At 44.1% G+C, this 15,718-nt stretch overlaps 1 protein-coding gene across 5 annotated transcripts in view; it reads right to left on the reverse strand.

Moving 5' to 3' along the window:
- Nucleotides 1–15,718, reverse strand: part of LOC139570743 (E3 ubiquitin-protein ligase UBR2-like) — a 45,358-nt gene that overhangs the window by 24,904 nt on the left and 4,736 nt on the right. For all 5 annotated transcript variants that reach the window (XM_071392882.1, XM_071392880.1, XM_071392878.1 and 2 more), the window contains exons 2-10: nt 6,874–7,133; nt 6,348–6,426; nt 5,614–5,724; nt 2,562–2,692; nt 2,289–2,427; nt 2,136–2,198; nt 1,873–1,993; nt 1,587–1,694; nt 1,311–1,399 (exon numbers count right to left, since the gene is read on the reverse strand). In XM_071392882.1, the coding sequence (XP_071248983.1) occupies nt 1,311–1,399; nt 1,587–1,694; nt 1,873–1,993; nt 2,136–2,198; nt 2,289–2,427; nt 2,562–2,692; nt 5,614–5,724; nt 6,348–6,426; nt 6,874–7,133 (1,101 nt within the window). The remainder of the gene's footprint in view (nt 1–1,310; nt 1,400–1,586; nt 1,695–1,872; nt 1,994–2,135; nt 2,199–2,288; nt 2,428–2,561; nt 2,693–5,613; nt 5,725–6,347; nt 6,427–6,873; nt 7,134–15,718) is intronic.

The following is a 15,718-nucleotide window of genomic DNA, read 5'->3' on the forward strand; positions in this document are numbered from 1 at the left end:
AGGAGCGGAATAGACTACCACCTGTCAAACATCGCGAGAGTGGCTCCTCAAAAAGCCTGTAGGCAACTGGAGTGAAACCTGCTTTTGCAAGCCTGGGCATCGCGCAACAAACAATTCAAATGCAAATCGCATGTTGAAAACTTTGCTGGCCACGATTTTTTTGTTGTTTTTTCCCCTCTTTTTTCTCAATCTCAACTAGTAAAGCGCACCTCCCATTCGCCATTTGGAAGCATAGGACTATAGCCTGCCTACCGTTGACTATCAGAGCATCACCCACCACTTCGCAATGTGAGCCTGAGGCAATATAACTGGTTGAAACCTCAACGTTTTAATGTACTTCAAATAATGAGCCATGCCTTAAACTTGTGAAAATCCATCCATAGAAACGTGGAGGCAATTACTTTCTAAAGACTTCCTCATGCCACCAAGCAGCATTTCTCTACTGTTCTATTGGTGTTCCTAACAACTTTCTTTCGTTGTCCAGAGGCCAAAGACCCAATCCTAGTCATATTAACAACCCATCATAGTAGTTGCTAGATGCCCCCCTCTTTCTAAGTTTCTAACGGAGATTTTCATCCCTGTCACATATGCAATTGCTCGCATTAAGTGAGCAGTTTAGAATTGGGTTTTCCGCAAATTGCATTTGGGCAAATGTTTGAAATGGCATTTAATTCGCTGCTTCATTACAGGACTTGCTATAGCCTTTTGACTAAGACGATAGGCTTGTTATTGTTGCATGTTATTGTTGCATGTTTCGATTAAGTTCTGAAATGAAAAATGTTCTGTCCTTGCATGCAGGGTTGGAAGAGACGAAGCGAGAATATTCACTCTCGCCAAAATCTTTCCAAAATAAGTCCACTGCGTTTCTATGGGCTGATGCTGGGACTTCCCGCCTTAGGACGACTCCCATCGTTAGGGCGGAAACATAAGCATCTCGTCATTATATACTCCGATAGTAACTTCTCTTGATCAGGTCATTTTACGGTTTGGATTATTTAATTTTTTAACCACTTGCTGACCGGTTAACGACACTCAGTCGGCAGCAAAATGGACAAAAATGTGCATCCAGAGCATGTTTACATTAGAGACACGGAGCTGGCGCTTATGTACATTAGGACTAAAACCTCGCCCTTGCTGATGTGATATTGACACATTAGTTCCACATTAAGGGGGGGGGGGGGGTCAGCTGGAGAAGCAGTTAGTTTGACATTAGCACTTTCAGCCTTTCCCCTAATGCAGAATGCACTACGACTTCCCACATACTAGGCGGCCATACTGGCTCTTCATATTAAGGATCAAAAGAAGCTTACTTTTGCGAACTGGATAGCAAACAACTTCTTGTATTTGAGGTCCATGAGAAGGCTGCTCATAAAGAGCTGGTGGTAGACATTCCTGGCTCCTAGAGTGGAAATTGGGTGTTAAGAGTCAGAACGCATGGAAGTGTTTGTGTTTTATGTGCATTGCAGGAGACAGGGTTGGGGTCGGTCAATACCCATCCCAAATCTGAGGATTTAATTTTTTGTATTATTGAGTGAAACTGTTCCCAAAGCTGTCAGAAGAACTAAAAAGATGCAGTTCCTCCTCACCTTTCCACATCTTGGAGTCACAGAGCATGAGCGTGTCCACCAGGGAGGAGTTCTCACCCTCTGGGCCCCTCTCTAGGCCCACCTGACACAGGATCCTCCTCAGAGCATCTACACACACACACACACAGTCAATGGGCCCTCGGGCACACGTGGGTTCCCCCCAACCCCAATAAACATTTAAATATTGTGTTAAGTTCTTTATATTTCAAGAGGATACTGAGTGCACCATCCAACGGCAGGTAGACAATACTCACGTTAATAGTTTGGAGAGCGGAAGGAGACTGACCTGAGTATCCTATGACGTGGCCCAGCCAGTGGAGGGCTTTGAGAGCAAAGCACTGATGAGCCACCACCGAGGAGTGCATTACCTGGACCCGCAAGGGCTTGGACTGACGACTCGTGTTCCTCTACACACGCGCACACACACACACACAATTAATATATAGAGACTCATGAAAAATGACTTAACAGATTAATTGGTGGCAGCGGTGTGATGTCATCGTGAGATTTCAATGAGATGCATCCAGCTCCCCAGACCAGGCTACTCACCACAATGACCGACTTGGCCAGCTCACAGAAAGCGAAGTCGCCAAAGCGCACCGATTTCCTTCCCTGTATAGCAGGAGATGATTACACACATATCAAGCCATTAGTCAATGATGCCGTAGGTTTGCGGGCTACACACACACACACACCACTCACATCTCTGTCCACTGTGGTGGCGAAGCTGACTGCTTCTTTCTGGGTGCAGTTGACCGCCTTCTGCAGGGTGTAGATGACTTGCTCGTAGGTGTGCACCTCGTCATTGAAGAGCATGCAGTAATAGGAGTCACTTCGGTCTCTGAGAAATAAGAAGCAGACAGACATGACAATCAACTGGATATAGATGGAAATTATTGGGTTGTCATGATGACCTGCAAGAACATGAAAACTGATCAAATTACTTTGTGTGTGTGTGTGTGTGTGTTTACGTACGGAGGCTCCAGGCCCGGGGGCAGCTCATCCTCCTTGTCCCAGGTGAGCATGTCCACGGCGTATTTCAGCACAATGGAGAAGACATTATAGCAGCGGGCAATCATGTCTGTTGAGAGGTGGGCCAGGGGATCCTGCAAATAGACAATTAAATAATGATCAGCCAAATATACAGCACTTTCGGAAAGTATTCAGACCCCTTGACTTTTTCCACATTTTGTTATTTTATAAACTTATTCTAAAATATATTAAATTATTTTATCTTCAACCTACACACAGTACCCAATAATGACAAAACAAAAACAGGTTTTTAGAAATTTTTGCAAATGCATTACAAAAAAACAACATAAATATCAAATGTACTTAAGTACTCAGACCTTTTACACAGTATTTTGTTGAACCACCTTTGGCACTGATTACAGCCTCGAGTATGACGCTACAAGCTTGACACCTGTATTTGAGGAGTTTCTCCCATTCCTCTGCAGATCCTCTCACGCCCTGACAGGTTGGATGGGGAGTGTTGCTGCACAGCTATTTTCAGTCCGGGCTCTGGATGGGCCACTGAAGGACATTCAGAGACTTGTCTCGAAGCCACTCCTGCATCATCTTGATGTGTGCTTAGGGCCATTGTCCTGTTGGAAGGTGAACCGTCGCCCCAGTCTGAGGTCCTGAGCGCTCTGGAACAGGTTTTCATCAAGGATCTCTCTGTACTCAGCTCTGTTCATCAATGCTGACTAGTCTCCCAGTCCCTGCTGCTGAAAAACATCCCCACAGAATGATGCTGCTACCGCAGTGCTTCACCGTAGTGATGGTGCCAGGTTTCTTCCAGATGTGACGCTTGACAAAGAGTTCAATCTTGGTTTCATCAGACCAGAGAATCTTGTTTCTCATGGTTTGAGGTTCTTTAGGTGCCTTTTGGCAAACTCCAAGCAGGCTGGCATGTGCCTTTTACTGAGCAGTGGCTTCCATCTGGCCACCCTACCATAAAGGCCTGAATGGTAGAGTGCTGTTGTCCTTCTGGGAGGTCTAAGGTGAATGCACCAATTTGTAAGTCGCTCTGGATAAGAGCGTCTGCTAAATGACTTAAATGTAAAATGTAAATGTTCTCCCATCTCCACAGAGGAACTCCAGAGATCTGTCAGAGCGTCCATTGGAGTCTTGCTGATTCCAAAATTCTTCCATTTAAGAATGATGGAGGCCACTGTGTTCTTGGGGGACCTTCAATGCTGCAGACATTTTTTGGTACCCTTTCGTAGGATCCTGTCTCGGAGCTCTAGGGACATTTCCTTCAACCTCATGGCTTGGTATTTGCTCTGACATGCACTGTCAACTGTGGGACCTTATATAGACAGGTGTGTGCCTTTCCAAATCATGTCCAATCAATTTAATTTACCAAAGGTGGACTGCAATCAAGTTGTAGAAACATCAAGGATGATCAATGGAAACAGGATGTACCGAAGCTCCATTCTTGCATAATCAATGCTTGGAGTTTATCAGAATTGGTGGGTTTTTGTTTGTCCACCCGCCTCTTGAGGATTGACCACAAATTCTCAATGGGATTAAGGTCTGGGGAGTTTCCTGGCCATGGACCCAAAATATCGATGTTTTGTTCCCCGAGCCACTTAGTTATCACTTTTGCCTTATGGCAAGGTGCTCCATCATGCTGGAAAAGGCATTGTTCGTCACCAAACTGTTCCTGGAGGGTTGGGAGAAGTTGCTCTCGGAGGATGTGTTGGTACCATTCTTTATTCATGGCTGTGTTCTTAGGCAAAATTGTGAGTGAGCCCTTGGCTGAGAAGCAACACAACACATGAATGGTTTCAGGATGCTTTACTGTTGGCATGACACAGGACTGACGGTAGCGCTCACCTTGTCTTCTCTGGACAAGCTTTTTTCCGGATGACCCAAACAATCGGAAATGGGATTCATCAGAGAAAATAACTTTACCCCAGTCCTCAGCAGTCCAATCCCTGTACCTTTTGCAGAATATCAGTCTGTCCCTGATGTTTTTCCTGGAGAGAAGTGGCTTCTTTGCTGCCCTTCTTGACACCAGGCCATCCTCCAAAAGTCTTCGCCTCACTGTGTGTGCAGATGCACTCAAACCAGCCTGCTGCCATTCCTGTACCGGTGGTGCACCGATCCCGCAGCTGAATCAACTTTAGGAGACGGTCCTGGCGCTTGCTGGACTTTCTTGGGCGCCCTGAAGCCTTCTTCACAACAATTGAACCGCTCTCCTTGAAGTTCTTGATGATCCAATAAAAAAGTTGATTTAGGTGCAATCTTACTGGCAGTAATATCCTTGCCTGTGAAGACATTTTTGTGCAAAGCAATGATGACGGCACGCGTTTCCGTGCAGATAACCATGGTTGACAGAGGAAGAACAATGATTCCAAGCATCAACCTCCTTTTGAAGCATCCAGTCTGTTATTCGAACTCAATCAGCATGACCGAGTGATCTCCAGCCTTGTCCTCGTCAACACTCACACCTGTGTTAACTAGAAAATCACTGACATGATGTCAGCTGGTCCTTTTGTGGCAGGGCTGAAATGCAGTGGAAATGTTTTGGGGGGATTCAGCTCATTTGCATTTCAAAGAGGGACTTTGCAATTAATTGCAATTCATCTGATCACTCTTCATAATTCTGGAGTATATGCAAATTGCCATCATACAAACTGAGTGAGCAGACTTTGTGAAAATTAATATTTGTGTCATTCTCAAAACTTTTGGCCACGACTGTAGATTGTCATCACGGGGTATTGTGTGTAAACAGCCTTATTCTAAAATGGATTTTAGTAACAACATTTATTTTTGTAACATAACAAAATGTGGAAAAAGTCAAGGGGTCTGAATACTTTCCAAATGCACCGTAACTATGGGAGTGTCGAACTCAAACAATGATTAAATCAAATGAAGTAGCCTATTTTAGAGCTCCAATTAGCAATCTCTAACAACTTGTAACGTAATAACGAGTGTAAGAGCAACAGCAGTGAATGAACTGTGTGTAGTTATTGGATGTCAATGAGACGCAATATAGCTGTGGCTAAGAGATGCTCACCTCATGACAGGAGTCACTGATGTTGGGCTCGTGTTTCTGACAGTAAGGGCCCTTCTTCCATGCCTCGGTGTCTCCACAGTCACAGAAACCCCCTCCCCCAGAAGTCGTCATCTGGAGGGCAGACAAGAGATGTGAGGCAAGACAACACTTGTGTACACACACACGCAAGCACGCAGTAGACAGAGAAGCTGCTGGATCATTTACATTTGGAAGACGACAACAACTAGAACCTTCTACATAACCTGTAACAGACATACGTACAGCTGATTGCCCTGAACTAGAATGTTCTACAATGCTCTAGAACACAAACAAGTGGAGTAAGATAAGACCAGAATGCATGAGTCAGCACTCCGGGTCAAATTTGCCATGGATCAATTCACGCTATCCCCAATCCTAACCTTAATCGTTAATAGGACTACAACTACATATATTTGACCCTGTTTCAGGGCTTAGGGGCAACTTGTACCTACTCTTGAATGAACAGAGCTGAGGAGCCTAGGTGCACCCATCCTGAGGACCACATGGCAGCAGAGTGGCCAGCCCCAAATGGGATTAGCCTTCCTGATCCTCAGCCTGGATTCAGAGCAGCAACTGAGTGACCCGTCTTCATGCCAATCACTCACTCACCCATTCTGAGACAGCACCTCTACAGACACCTAGCCATTGTTTAGGCTGCTGGTCTGCCTCTACTGAACCATTGAGCGCATGGTAGAGGTTGTCATCGTCGTTCTTACCCTGTAGCGATGCTCTTTATGCACACTGCCCAGGAAACACTGCATACACAGCACACAGGTGGGGTCTGCAGCACATTCCCTGCAGGAGAGAGACTGACTGAGTGAGACAGGAGGAACAGCCAACAGTGTCAAACATCATCTTCCAATGTTCAACCAGGTCATGTCTTGATCCCATATTAACATGACCCAGTGAACATGTCACTCAAAGCCAATACAAAGGAGTTCAAGAAAAATTTCAAACAGCAATACTCATGGAATGGATGTACAACTAGGCTATACAATAAGCATGGGTATGCGTCCTAATGGTTTTCCATTGAACACACACCTGAGTGTATGGAATTGGCTAGTAATAGCAAGCTGCTCCTGTAAACGGAAGGGACCTCGACTTTATCCAGACAGTACCGCTTACCAGGAAGCTTACGGTTTGACCCCTGCGACTTAACACAGGGCTAACCTGACCCAATTCACAGGAAAGGACAGCTAGTATGTACGCGCACTGTCTGAACGAGACCTTAACTACCCCCACCTGCACGAGTAGGTGGGCTCTCCCACTTTGAAGACGTGTCCGCAGAGCTGTGAGGGCTGGTTGTTCTGCTCCAGCTTGGCCAGGCCCGTGGAGGGGTCCTCCCCACACAGGTACCACTCCAGCGGGGCCTGCAGCAGCATCTGGGCCAGCAAGTCCTCACTCTGGGGGTTCAGGTTGGGCCCCAGGCAGTAGATCTTTGGGACATAACGGGCCAGGTGATGGTACACCTCCTTGTACAGGTCAGTCACCTGGAGCCATTTCTGTGTAGAGGGGGGCAACAGTGAGACCGTGAATATTATAACAAACCAGTTTTTAGACATGTGGGCATGTGGCAACACACTCCAAGTTCAACTTGTATGAATTTGACCAAGTTACAATGCCTTCAGAAAGTATTCAAACAGTTTTTTTCCACACATCTTGTTACGTGCCTGAATTTAAAATAGAATAAATATAAAAAATTTTACTCAAAGTAGAGTTGTGTTTTTCTAAATTTCTTGAGTCAAGTATTCAACACCATAGTTATGGTAAGCCTAAACAGTAAAAATGTGCCTAATAAGTGACATTAACTCTGTGTGCAATAATAGTGTTTAACATGACGACCTCATCCATGTACCACACACACATACAGATAATTGTATGGTCCCTCAGTCAACAGTGAATTTCAAACACAGATTCAACCATAAGACCAGAGGTTTTCCAATGCCTCGCAAAGAGCACCTATTGGTAGATGGGTAAAAAAAATATATACAAAAATCAGAAATTGAATATCCCTTTGAGCATGGTGAAGTTATTAATTATACTTTGCATGGTGCGTCAATACACCCAGTCACTAAAAAGATACAGGCGTCCTTCCTAACTCAGTTGCCGGAGAGGAAGGAAACCGCTCAGGGATTTCACCATGAGGCCAATGGTGACTTAAATAGTTAGAGTTTAATTGGTGTGACAGGAGAAAATGTAGGACGGATCAACAACATTGAAGTTACTCCACAAAGCTAACCTGATTGACAGAGTGAAAAAGAGGAAGCCTGTACAGAATAAAAATATTCCAAAACATGCACCCTGTTTGCAACAAAGCACTCAAGTGATACTGAAAAAAATATATTTAAAAAATGCCAAAGCAATTCACTTTCTGTCTCTAATACAAAAGTTTGTGGCAAATCCAATACAACTCATTACTGAGTACCACTCTCCACATTTTCAAGCATAGTGGTGGTGGCTGCATCATGTTATGGGTATGCTTGTAATTGTTAAGGACTGGAGTTTCAGGATAAAAAGTAAATGGAATGGAGCTAAACACAGGCAACATCCTGGAGGAAAAGCTGGGTCAGTCTGCCTTCCAACAGACACGGGGAGATGAATTCACTTAAGAAGGACAATAACCTAACACACAAAGCCAAATATACACTGGAGTTGCTTACCAAGAAGACGGTGAATGTTCCTGAGTGGTCGAGATCGTTTTTTATTTAAATCTACAGAGACAGGAGCGTGCCAAAATGTGCATCTGTAATTGTGAGTGAGCTTTATTGGGAAAAACTGCAATGTTTTTTTAGGACACAGAATGTACTGTTAGAGGAATACATGGCTACCAGCAGTGGGTATTATAGAGTTCGAGACAGTGACCAAAATACCCTTAGACTTGGCAGTGCAACACTCATTATTAACTGGTCATTAGGCTGGCAGTAAAAACAATTTGGCTGGTCACGTTAGTTTAGTCAGAGGAAGACGCAAAGCGAGAGGGTCCACTCCGGTTAATCTGTCCACTAATGTTTATTATAGAAAAATGTAGCCAGCTACATTTCCTAATGTTTTGCTTATAATTAATCTTGCATTTACTGGAGAAAAGTAGGCAAGCCTGAAAAAAGTACCAAAGAAAAGTAGCTGATGGGATGCCCGTTTGTGAATTCTCAGAGTGGAGAATTGCAACTGAAGCCGAGCAGAAATTAAACTAAGAAGCATTTTAGATCAGCGTTTAAAGACATTTCTAATGCGTTCTCTTTTTTTAATTTTCTTTTTATTGTGAAATGCAACCCGACACCATCTTGTCATTATATAAAGTACCTCTATTACAGTCAATGAACTAAGTAGACCAGACCTAGCTGCTGTATGGGAGAGCCACCCCCTTAAGCAGACCAGAACTGGCCATTTTTTTAATGGAAAACAGCCTGAGTGAACTCTACATTTATCCACCATCTTTGGTACTTAGGTACTTTATGGAAACTAGAACATTACTAGTACTAAAATGTTGGGTATTTTCGGCACTTCGGTCAAATGTGTCTTGCATCTACTGATTGAAAAAGGACCAAGTCTGTCTATCAGCACAGCTGATGTCCCCTTATATAGCGCGAGAGCACCTTGCCTGCTCCACTTACTCATTGCTAGAATTAGCCTGTCCTGGGGAACCACTGCACTCATTGGGCTGCATCAATTTAGCTCCCCACAGAAGTTAACGCACCGCAGCATGTAGAAAATGGCAACTGTTAATTACTGTTCGCAAAACAAATGTCCATTACAGGCTAGAACACTTTACAAATGCAAGACGACACCGGTAGCTTCCAGCATTGTAGGCCAATTTTCGTATTAGCTTACTGCTGAAGCTAACATCAATTCACTACCCAAAACACCATGAACCCTAAACCCACTCAAATTCGCCCCAACAGATGATGTAATCTCCATTGCACTCCACACTGCCCTTTCCCACCTGGACAAAAGGAACACCTTTATGAGAATGCTATTCATTGACTAAAGCTCATCATTCAACACCAAAGTGCCCTCAAAGCTCATTACTAAGCTAAGGACCCTGGGACTAAAACACCTCACTCCGCAACTGGATCCTGCACTTCCTGACAGGCCGAAGCCAGGTGGTAAGGGTAGGTAACACATCCGCCACGCTGATCCTCAACACGGAGGCCATTCAGGGGTGTGTGCTCAGTCCCCTCCAGTACTCCCTGTTCCCTCATGACTGCATGGCCAGGCACGACTCCAACACCATCATTAAGTTTGCCGATGACAACAGCGGTAGGACCGGATCACCGACAACGATGAGACAGCCTATAGGGAGGAGATCAGAGACCTGACCGTGTGGTGCCAGGACAACAACCTCTCCCTCAACGTGATCAAGACAAAGGAGATGATTTTGGACTACAGGAAAAAGGAGGACCGAGCGCGCCACCATTCCCATCGGCAGGGCTGCAGTGGAGCAGGTTGAGAGCTTCAAGTTCCTTGGTGTCCACATAACCAACAAACTATCATGGTCCTAACACATCAAGACAGTTGTGAAGAGGGCACGACAAAGCCTATGCCCCCTCAAAAGACTGAAAAGATTTGTCATGGGTTCTCAGATCCTCAAAGTTCTACAGCTGCACCATTGAGAGCATCCTGCCTGGTTGCGTCACTGCCTTGTACGGCAACTGCTCGGCCTCTGACCGCAAGACACTACAGAAGGTAGTGTGTACTGCCCAGTACATCACTGGGGCCAAGCTTCCTGCCATCCAGGACCTCTATACCAGGCGGTGACAGAGGAAGGCCCTAAAAATTGTCAGACTCCAGCCACCCTAATCATAGACTGTTCTCTCTGCTACCGCATGGGCAAGCGGTACCGGAGCGCCAAGTCTAGGTCCAAAATGCTTCTTAACAGCTTCTACCCCCAAGCCATAAGACTCCTGAACAGCTACTCAGACTATTTGCATTGTCCCTCCCCCCTCTTTTACACTGCTGCTACACTTTATATCTATGGATAGTTACTAACTCTACCTACATGTACAGTTGAAGTCAGAAGTTTACATCCTCTTAGGTTGGAGTCATTAAAACTAAATTTTCAAACACTCCACAAATGTCTTGTTAACCAACTATAGTTTTGGCAAGTCAGTTAGGACATCTACTTTGTGCATGACAGAAGTAATTTGTCCAACAATTGTTTACAGACAGATTATTTCACTGTATCACAATTTCAGTGGGTCAGACGTTTACATACACTAAGTTGACTGTGCATTTAAACAGCTTGGAAAATTCCAAATTCCAAAATTATGTCATGGCTTTAGAAGCTTCTGATAGGCTAATTGACCTCATTTGAGTCAATTGGAGGTGTACCTGTGGATGTATTTCAAGGCCTACTTTCAAACTCAGTGCCTCTTTGCTTGACATCATGAGAAAATCTAAAGAAATCAGCCAAGACCCCAGAAAACAAATTGTAGACCTCCACAAGTTTGGTTCATCCTTGGGAGCAATTTCCAAATGCCTGAAGGTACCACGTTCATCTGTACAAGCAATAAAACGCAAGTATAAACACCATGGGACCATGCAGCCATCATACTTTGGTGCGAAAAGTGCAAATCAATCCCAGAACAACAGCAAAGGACCTTGTGAAGATGCTGGAGGAAACGGGTACAAAAGTATCTATATCCACAGTAGAACGAGTCCTATAGCAACATAACCTGAAAGGCCACTCAGCAAGGAAGAAGCCACTGCTCCAAAACCGCCATAAAAAAGCCAGACTACGGTTTGCAACTGCACATGGGGACAAAGATCGTACTTCTTGGAGAAATGTCCTCTGGTCCGATGAAACAAAAATAGAACTGTTTGGCCATAATGACCATAATTATGTTTGGAGGAAAAAGGGGGAGGCTTGCAAGCCGAAGAACAACATCCCAACCGTGAAGCATGGGGGTGGCAACATCATGTTGCGGGGGTGCTTTGCTGCAGGAGGGACTGGTGTACTTTACAAAAGATGGCATGGCATCATGAAGAGGAAAATTGTGTGGATATATTGAAGCAACATCTCAAGACATCAGTCAGGAAGTTAAAGCTCCTGACCCAACTTATCGCAAATGGGTCTTCCAAAAATGGACAATGACCTCAAGCATACTTCCAAAGTTGTGGCAAAGGTATAGTCAAGGTATTGGAAAGGCCATCACAAAGCCCTGATCTCAATCATATAGAAAATTTGTGGGCAGAACTGATAAAGCGTGTGCGAGCAAGGAGGCCTACACACCTGACTCAGTTACACCAGCTCTGTCAGGAGGAATGGGCCAAAATTCACCCAACTTATTGTGGGAAGCTTGTGGAAGGCTACCCAAAACTTTTGACCATAGTTAAACAATTTAAAGGCAATGCTACCAAATACTAATTGAGTGTATGTAAACTTCCAACCACTGGGAATGTGATGAAATAAATCAAAAGCTGAAATAAATAATTCTCTCTACTATTATTCTGACATTTCACATTCTTTAAAAAAAAAACTTAACCCTGTCCCATGGTCGCTTGTTCCCATTTTCTAAACGTTATGCGCATGTGCTACGCAAAACACTGTCACTGATATTCACAACACTTATTGAATTAACTTCACACGGTATAATATAAAACCGCATATAATGGCTGATTTGCTCATAAACTCAGCAAAAACAATGAAACGTCCCCTTTTCAGGACCCTGTCTTTCAAAGATAATTTGTAAAAATCCAAATAACTTCACAGATCTTCATTGTAAAGGGTTTAAACACTGTTTCCCATGCTTATTCAATGAACCATAAACAATTAATGAACATGCACCTGTGGAATGGTCGTTAAGACACTAACAGTTTACAGACGGTAGGCAATTAAGGTCACAGTTATAACAATTTAGGACACTAAAGAGGCCTTTCTACCGACTCTGAAAAACACCAAAAGAAAGATGCCCAGGGTCCCTGCTCATCTGCATGAACATGCTGCAAGGAGGCGTGAGGACTGCAGATGTGACCAGGGCAATAAATTGTAATGTCCGTACTGTGAGACGCCTAAGACAGGGCTAAAGGGAGACAGGACAGACAGCTGATCATCCTCCCAGTGGCAGACCACGTGTAACAAGACCTGCACAGGATCGGTACATCCAAACATCACACATGCGTGGCAGGTGCAGGATGGCAACAACAACTGCCCGAGTTACACCAGAAACGCACAATCCCTCCATCAGTGCTCAGACTGTCCGCAATAGGCTTAGATAGGCTGGACTGAGTGCTTGTAGGCCTGTTGTAAGACAGGTCCTCACCAGACATCACCGGCAACAACGTCACCTATGGGCACAAAACCACCATCACTGGACCAGACAGGACTGGCATAGAGTGCTCTTCACTGATGAGTTGCGGTTGTGTCTCACTAGGGTTGATGGTCGGATTCGCGCATATCGTCGAAGGAATGAGAGTTACACCAAGGCCTGTACTCTGGAGCGGGGTCGATTTTGAGGTGGAGGTCCGTCATGGTCTGGGGCGGTGTGTCACAGCATCATCGGACTGAGCTTGTTGTCATTGCAGGCAATCTCAACGCTGTGCGTTACAGGGAAGACATCCTCCTCCCTCATGTGGTACCATTCCTGCAGGCTCATCCTGACATGACACTCCAGCATGACAATGCCACCAGCCATACTGCTCGTTCTAAGCGTGATTTCCTGCAAGACAGAGACGAGCCCAGATCTCAATCCCATTGAGCACGTCTGGGACCTATTGGATCGGAGGGTGAGGGCTAGGGCCATTCCCCCCAGAAATGTCCGGGAATTTGCAGGTGCCTTGGTGGAAGAGTGGGGTAACATCTCACAGCAAGAACTGGAAAATCTGGTGCAGTCCATGAGGAGGAGATGCACTGCAGTACTTAATGCAGCTGGTGGCCACACCAGACACTGACTGTTACTTTTGATTTTGAACCCCCCTTTGTTCAGGGACACACTATTCCATTTCTGTTAGTCGCATGTCTATGGAACTTGTTCAGTTTGTGTGTCAGTTGTTGAATCTTGTTATGTTCATACAAATATTTACACATGTTAAGTTTGCTGAAAATAAACACAGTTGACAGTGTGTTTTTTGCTGAGTTTATTTGCAAAGGCCCAACTGTGACTTGTCTGTAGGAATAAACATGCATAATGATCTGCATTTCATTGGGGCAGTAAGGGGAAAATACTGCATGAAACCTTCTTCACTCTTCCGTTAACACGCGCACGGTCTCCCTCTCTCACACAAACACTGCTCCCAACTTCAAAAACTTTACGTACCAAACATAATTTAAGGAGTACCAGAAAGAGTTGAGGCTTACTTTTGGCCTATATGAATCCTACCGTTGAAGCACATTCATGAGTAGCAGACCGCTTTCCTTTCTTCCTGTGCCAATCAAATTTGCCTAGACCTACTGTCACGTTAGCAGGTTGTTAGCTAGTTATGTTGTTCAGTCATGTTACCTTCGTTAAGAAACCAATAATTAGCGACCTGGGATTAGTTTAAAAACAGCCAGCGGTATGGCTTGTGTAATGTGTGCAAAATCATGTGCGAAAAATGTGTGCAAAATCGCTCAGGAAGAAAAAAGGTAGCTCCGGTAATACGGTCAGATTTTTTTTAACCGTTTGGGCTAGAGAGCCGCCATTTTTTTGCTTTAAAGCTACAAGCATGCCTGTCGCGGAGCTGCGCTCCATTTTCCTCTGTCACTCAGAAGCTGCATGAGAGATACAATACCTCAACTACCTTGTGCACCTGCACATTGACTCTGTACCAGTACCCCCTGTATATAGCCTCACTACTGTTATTTTACTGCTGCTCTTTAATAGTTTTTCTTAAAACTGCATTGTTGGTTAAGGCCTTGTAAGTAAGCATTTCACTGTAAGGTCTTCACCTGTTGTATTCGGACCATGTGACAAATAACATTTGATTTGACAGCAAACACGCAACTGCAAAGCCTACTCCAACTGGCCTGTGCTCTTGGTTACACCAGGCAATGAAATTATACAAAGTATCAACTTTGCTCACTCTGCTCCAATTTGTAACACGTAACAGAAGACTTATTAGGGTCTGTATCCCCAATTGCCATCACGGCTCAATTATATATATCTTTTTAAACTGATGGAGGAATGGATGTGCAGGAGGAGCGAACGGAGAGAAGCAGGTGAGTGATGGCTGGAAGTGATAGTTGCCACACTTGAGATGCCATGAAAGTGGACATTGGACTGGCGCATACAAGAGACTAGTTGCTGGAAATTTTTACTGAATTTATAAACTAAACTGACTTTACCAAGATTTTATAAGCAGGTGCCAGCTGGTTCTTTAGCTCGGTAGGGCTGAAACATTTGGTAGTATCATTTGAAATGGTACTATGGTACTCAAAATGTTGGCATCATAAGTATCATGCTATTTCCGTACCATGATATTGATATGGTGCCAGTATACCGTGCAACACTAGTACTTTGTTCGCAAACCATAATGAAAAATATGCTGATTTCAAAGACGATTGTCACCAAAAACCAGTCATTGCCAAAAACATTATTAATTCTCCCTTTCTCTCACTGCAATGTTTATCCTATATTCATTTATCAGCAGCAGGCAGTCACTACACGTGTTCTTATTTTAAAAAATAAATAAAAGTTTAACTATTTCTTTACATCATTTTCAGGATAGTAAAACACTTTCAGTGTGAACTGAAATGACTAAAACCAGATAAATTATGTAGAAAAGATAATGGAGCTATATTTCTTTTTTAAAATAAGATCAGAATATAAACTGGTGTCAGGGAGAATCTCACATTTCAAAAAATGTCGTGGGGGCCCAATTGATTTTGTTATAATGTTTGAGTCACTCAGATGCATATGCCGTGTTTCTTATGCTATTGCAAAATGTGTAGAATTGCAGCAAATTTGCTTTAAAAAAAACTACACATTTTCTCTCGGCCCATCACAAAATGGGTAGAATTGCTGGAAACCAGCTTTAAGACTGTAAAATGTTATTTCCACCCCCATGACAATGCCCCCGTGCACAAAGCAAGGTCCATACAGAAATGGTTTGTCAAGATCGGTGTGGAAGAACTTGACTGGCCTGCACAGAGCCCTGACCTCAACCTCATCGA

Source organism: Salvelinus alpinus, chromosome 3 (genome assembly GCF_045679555.1).
Source record: "Salvelinus alpinus chromosome 3, SLU_Salpinus.1, whole genome shotgun sequence".
Taxonomy (NCBI): domain Eukaryota; kingdom Metazoa; phylum Chordata; class Actinopteri; order Salmoniformes; family Salmonidae; genus Salvelinus; species Salvelinus alpinus.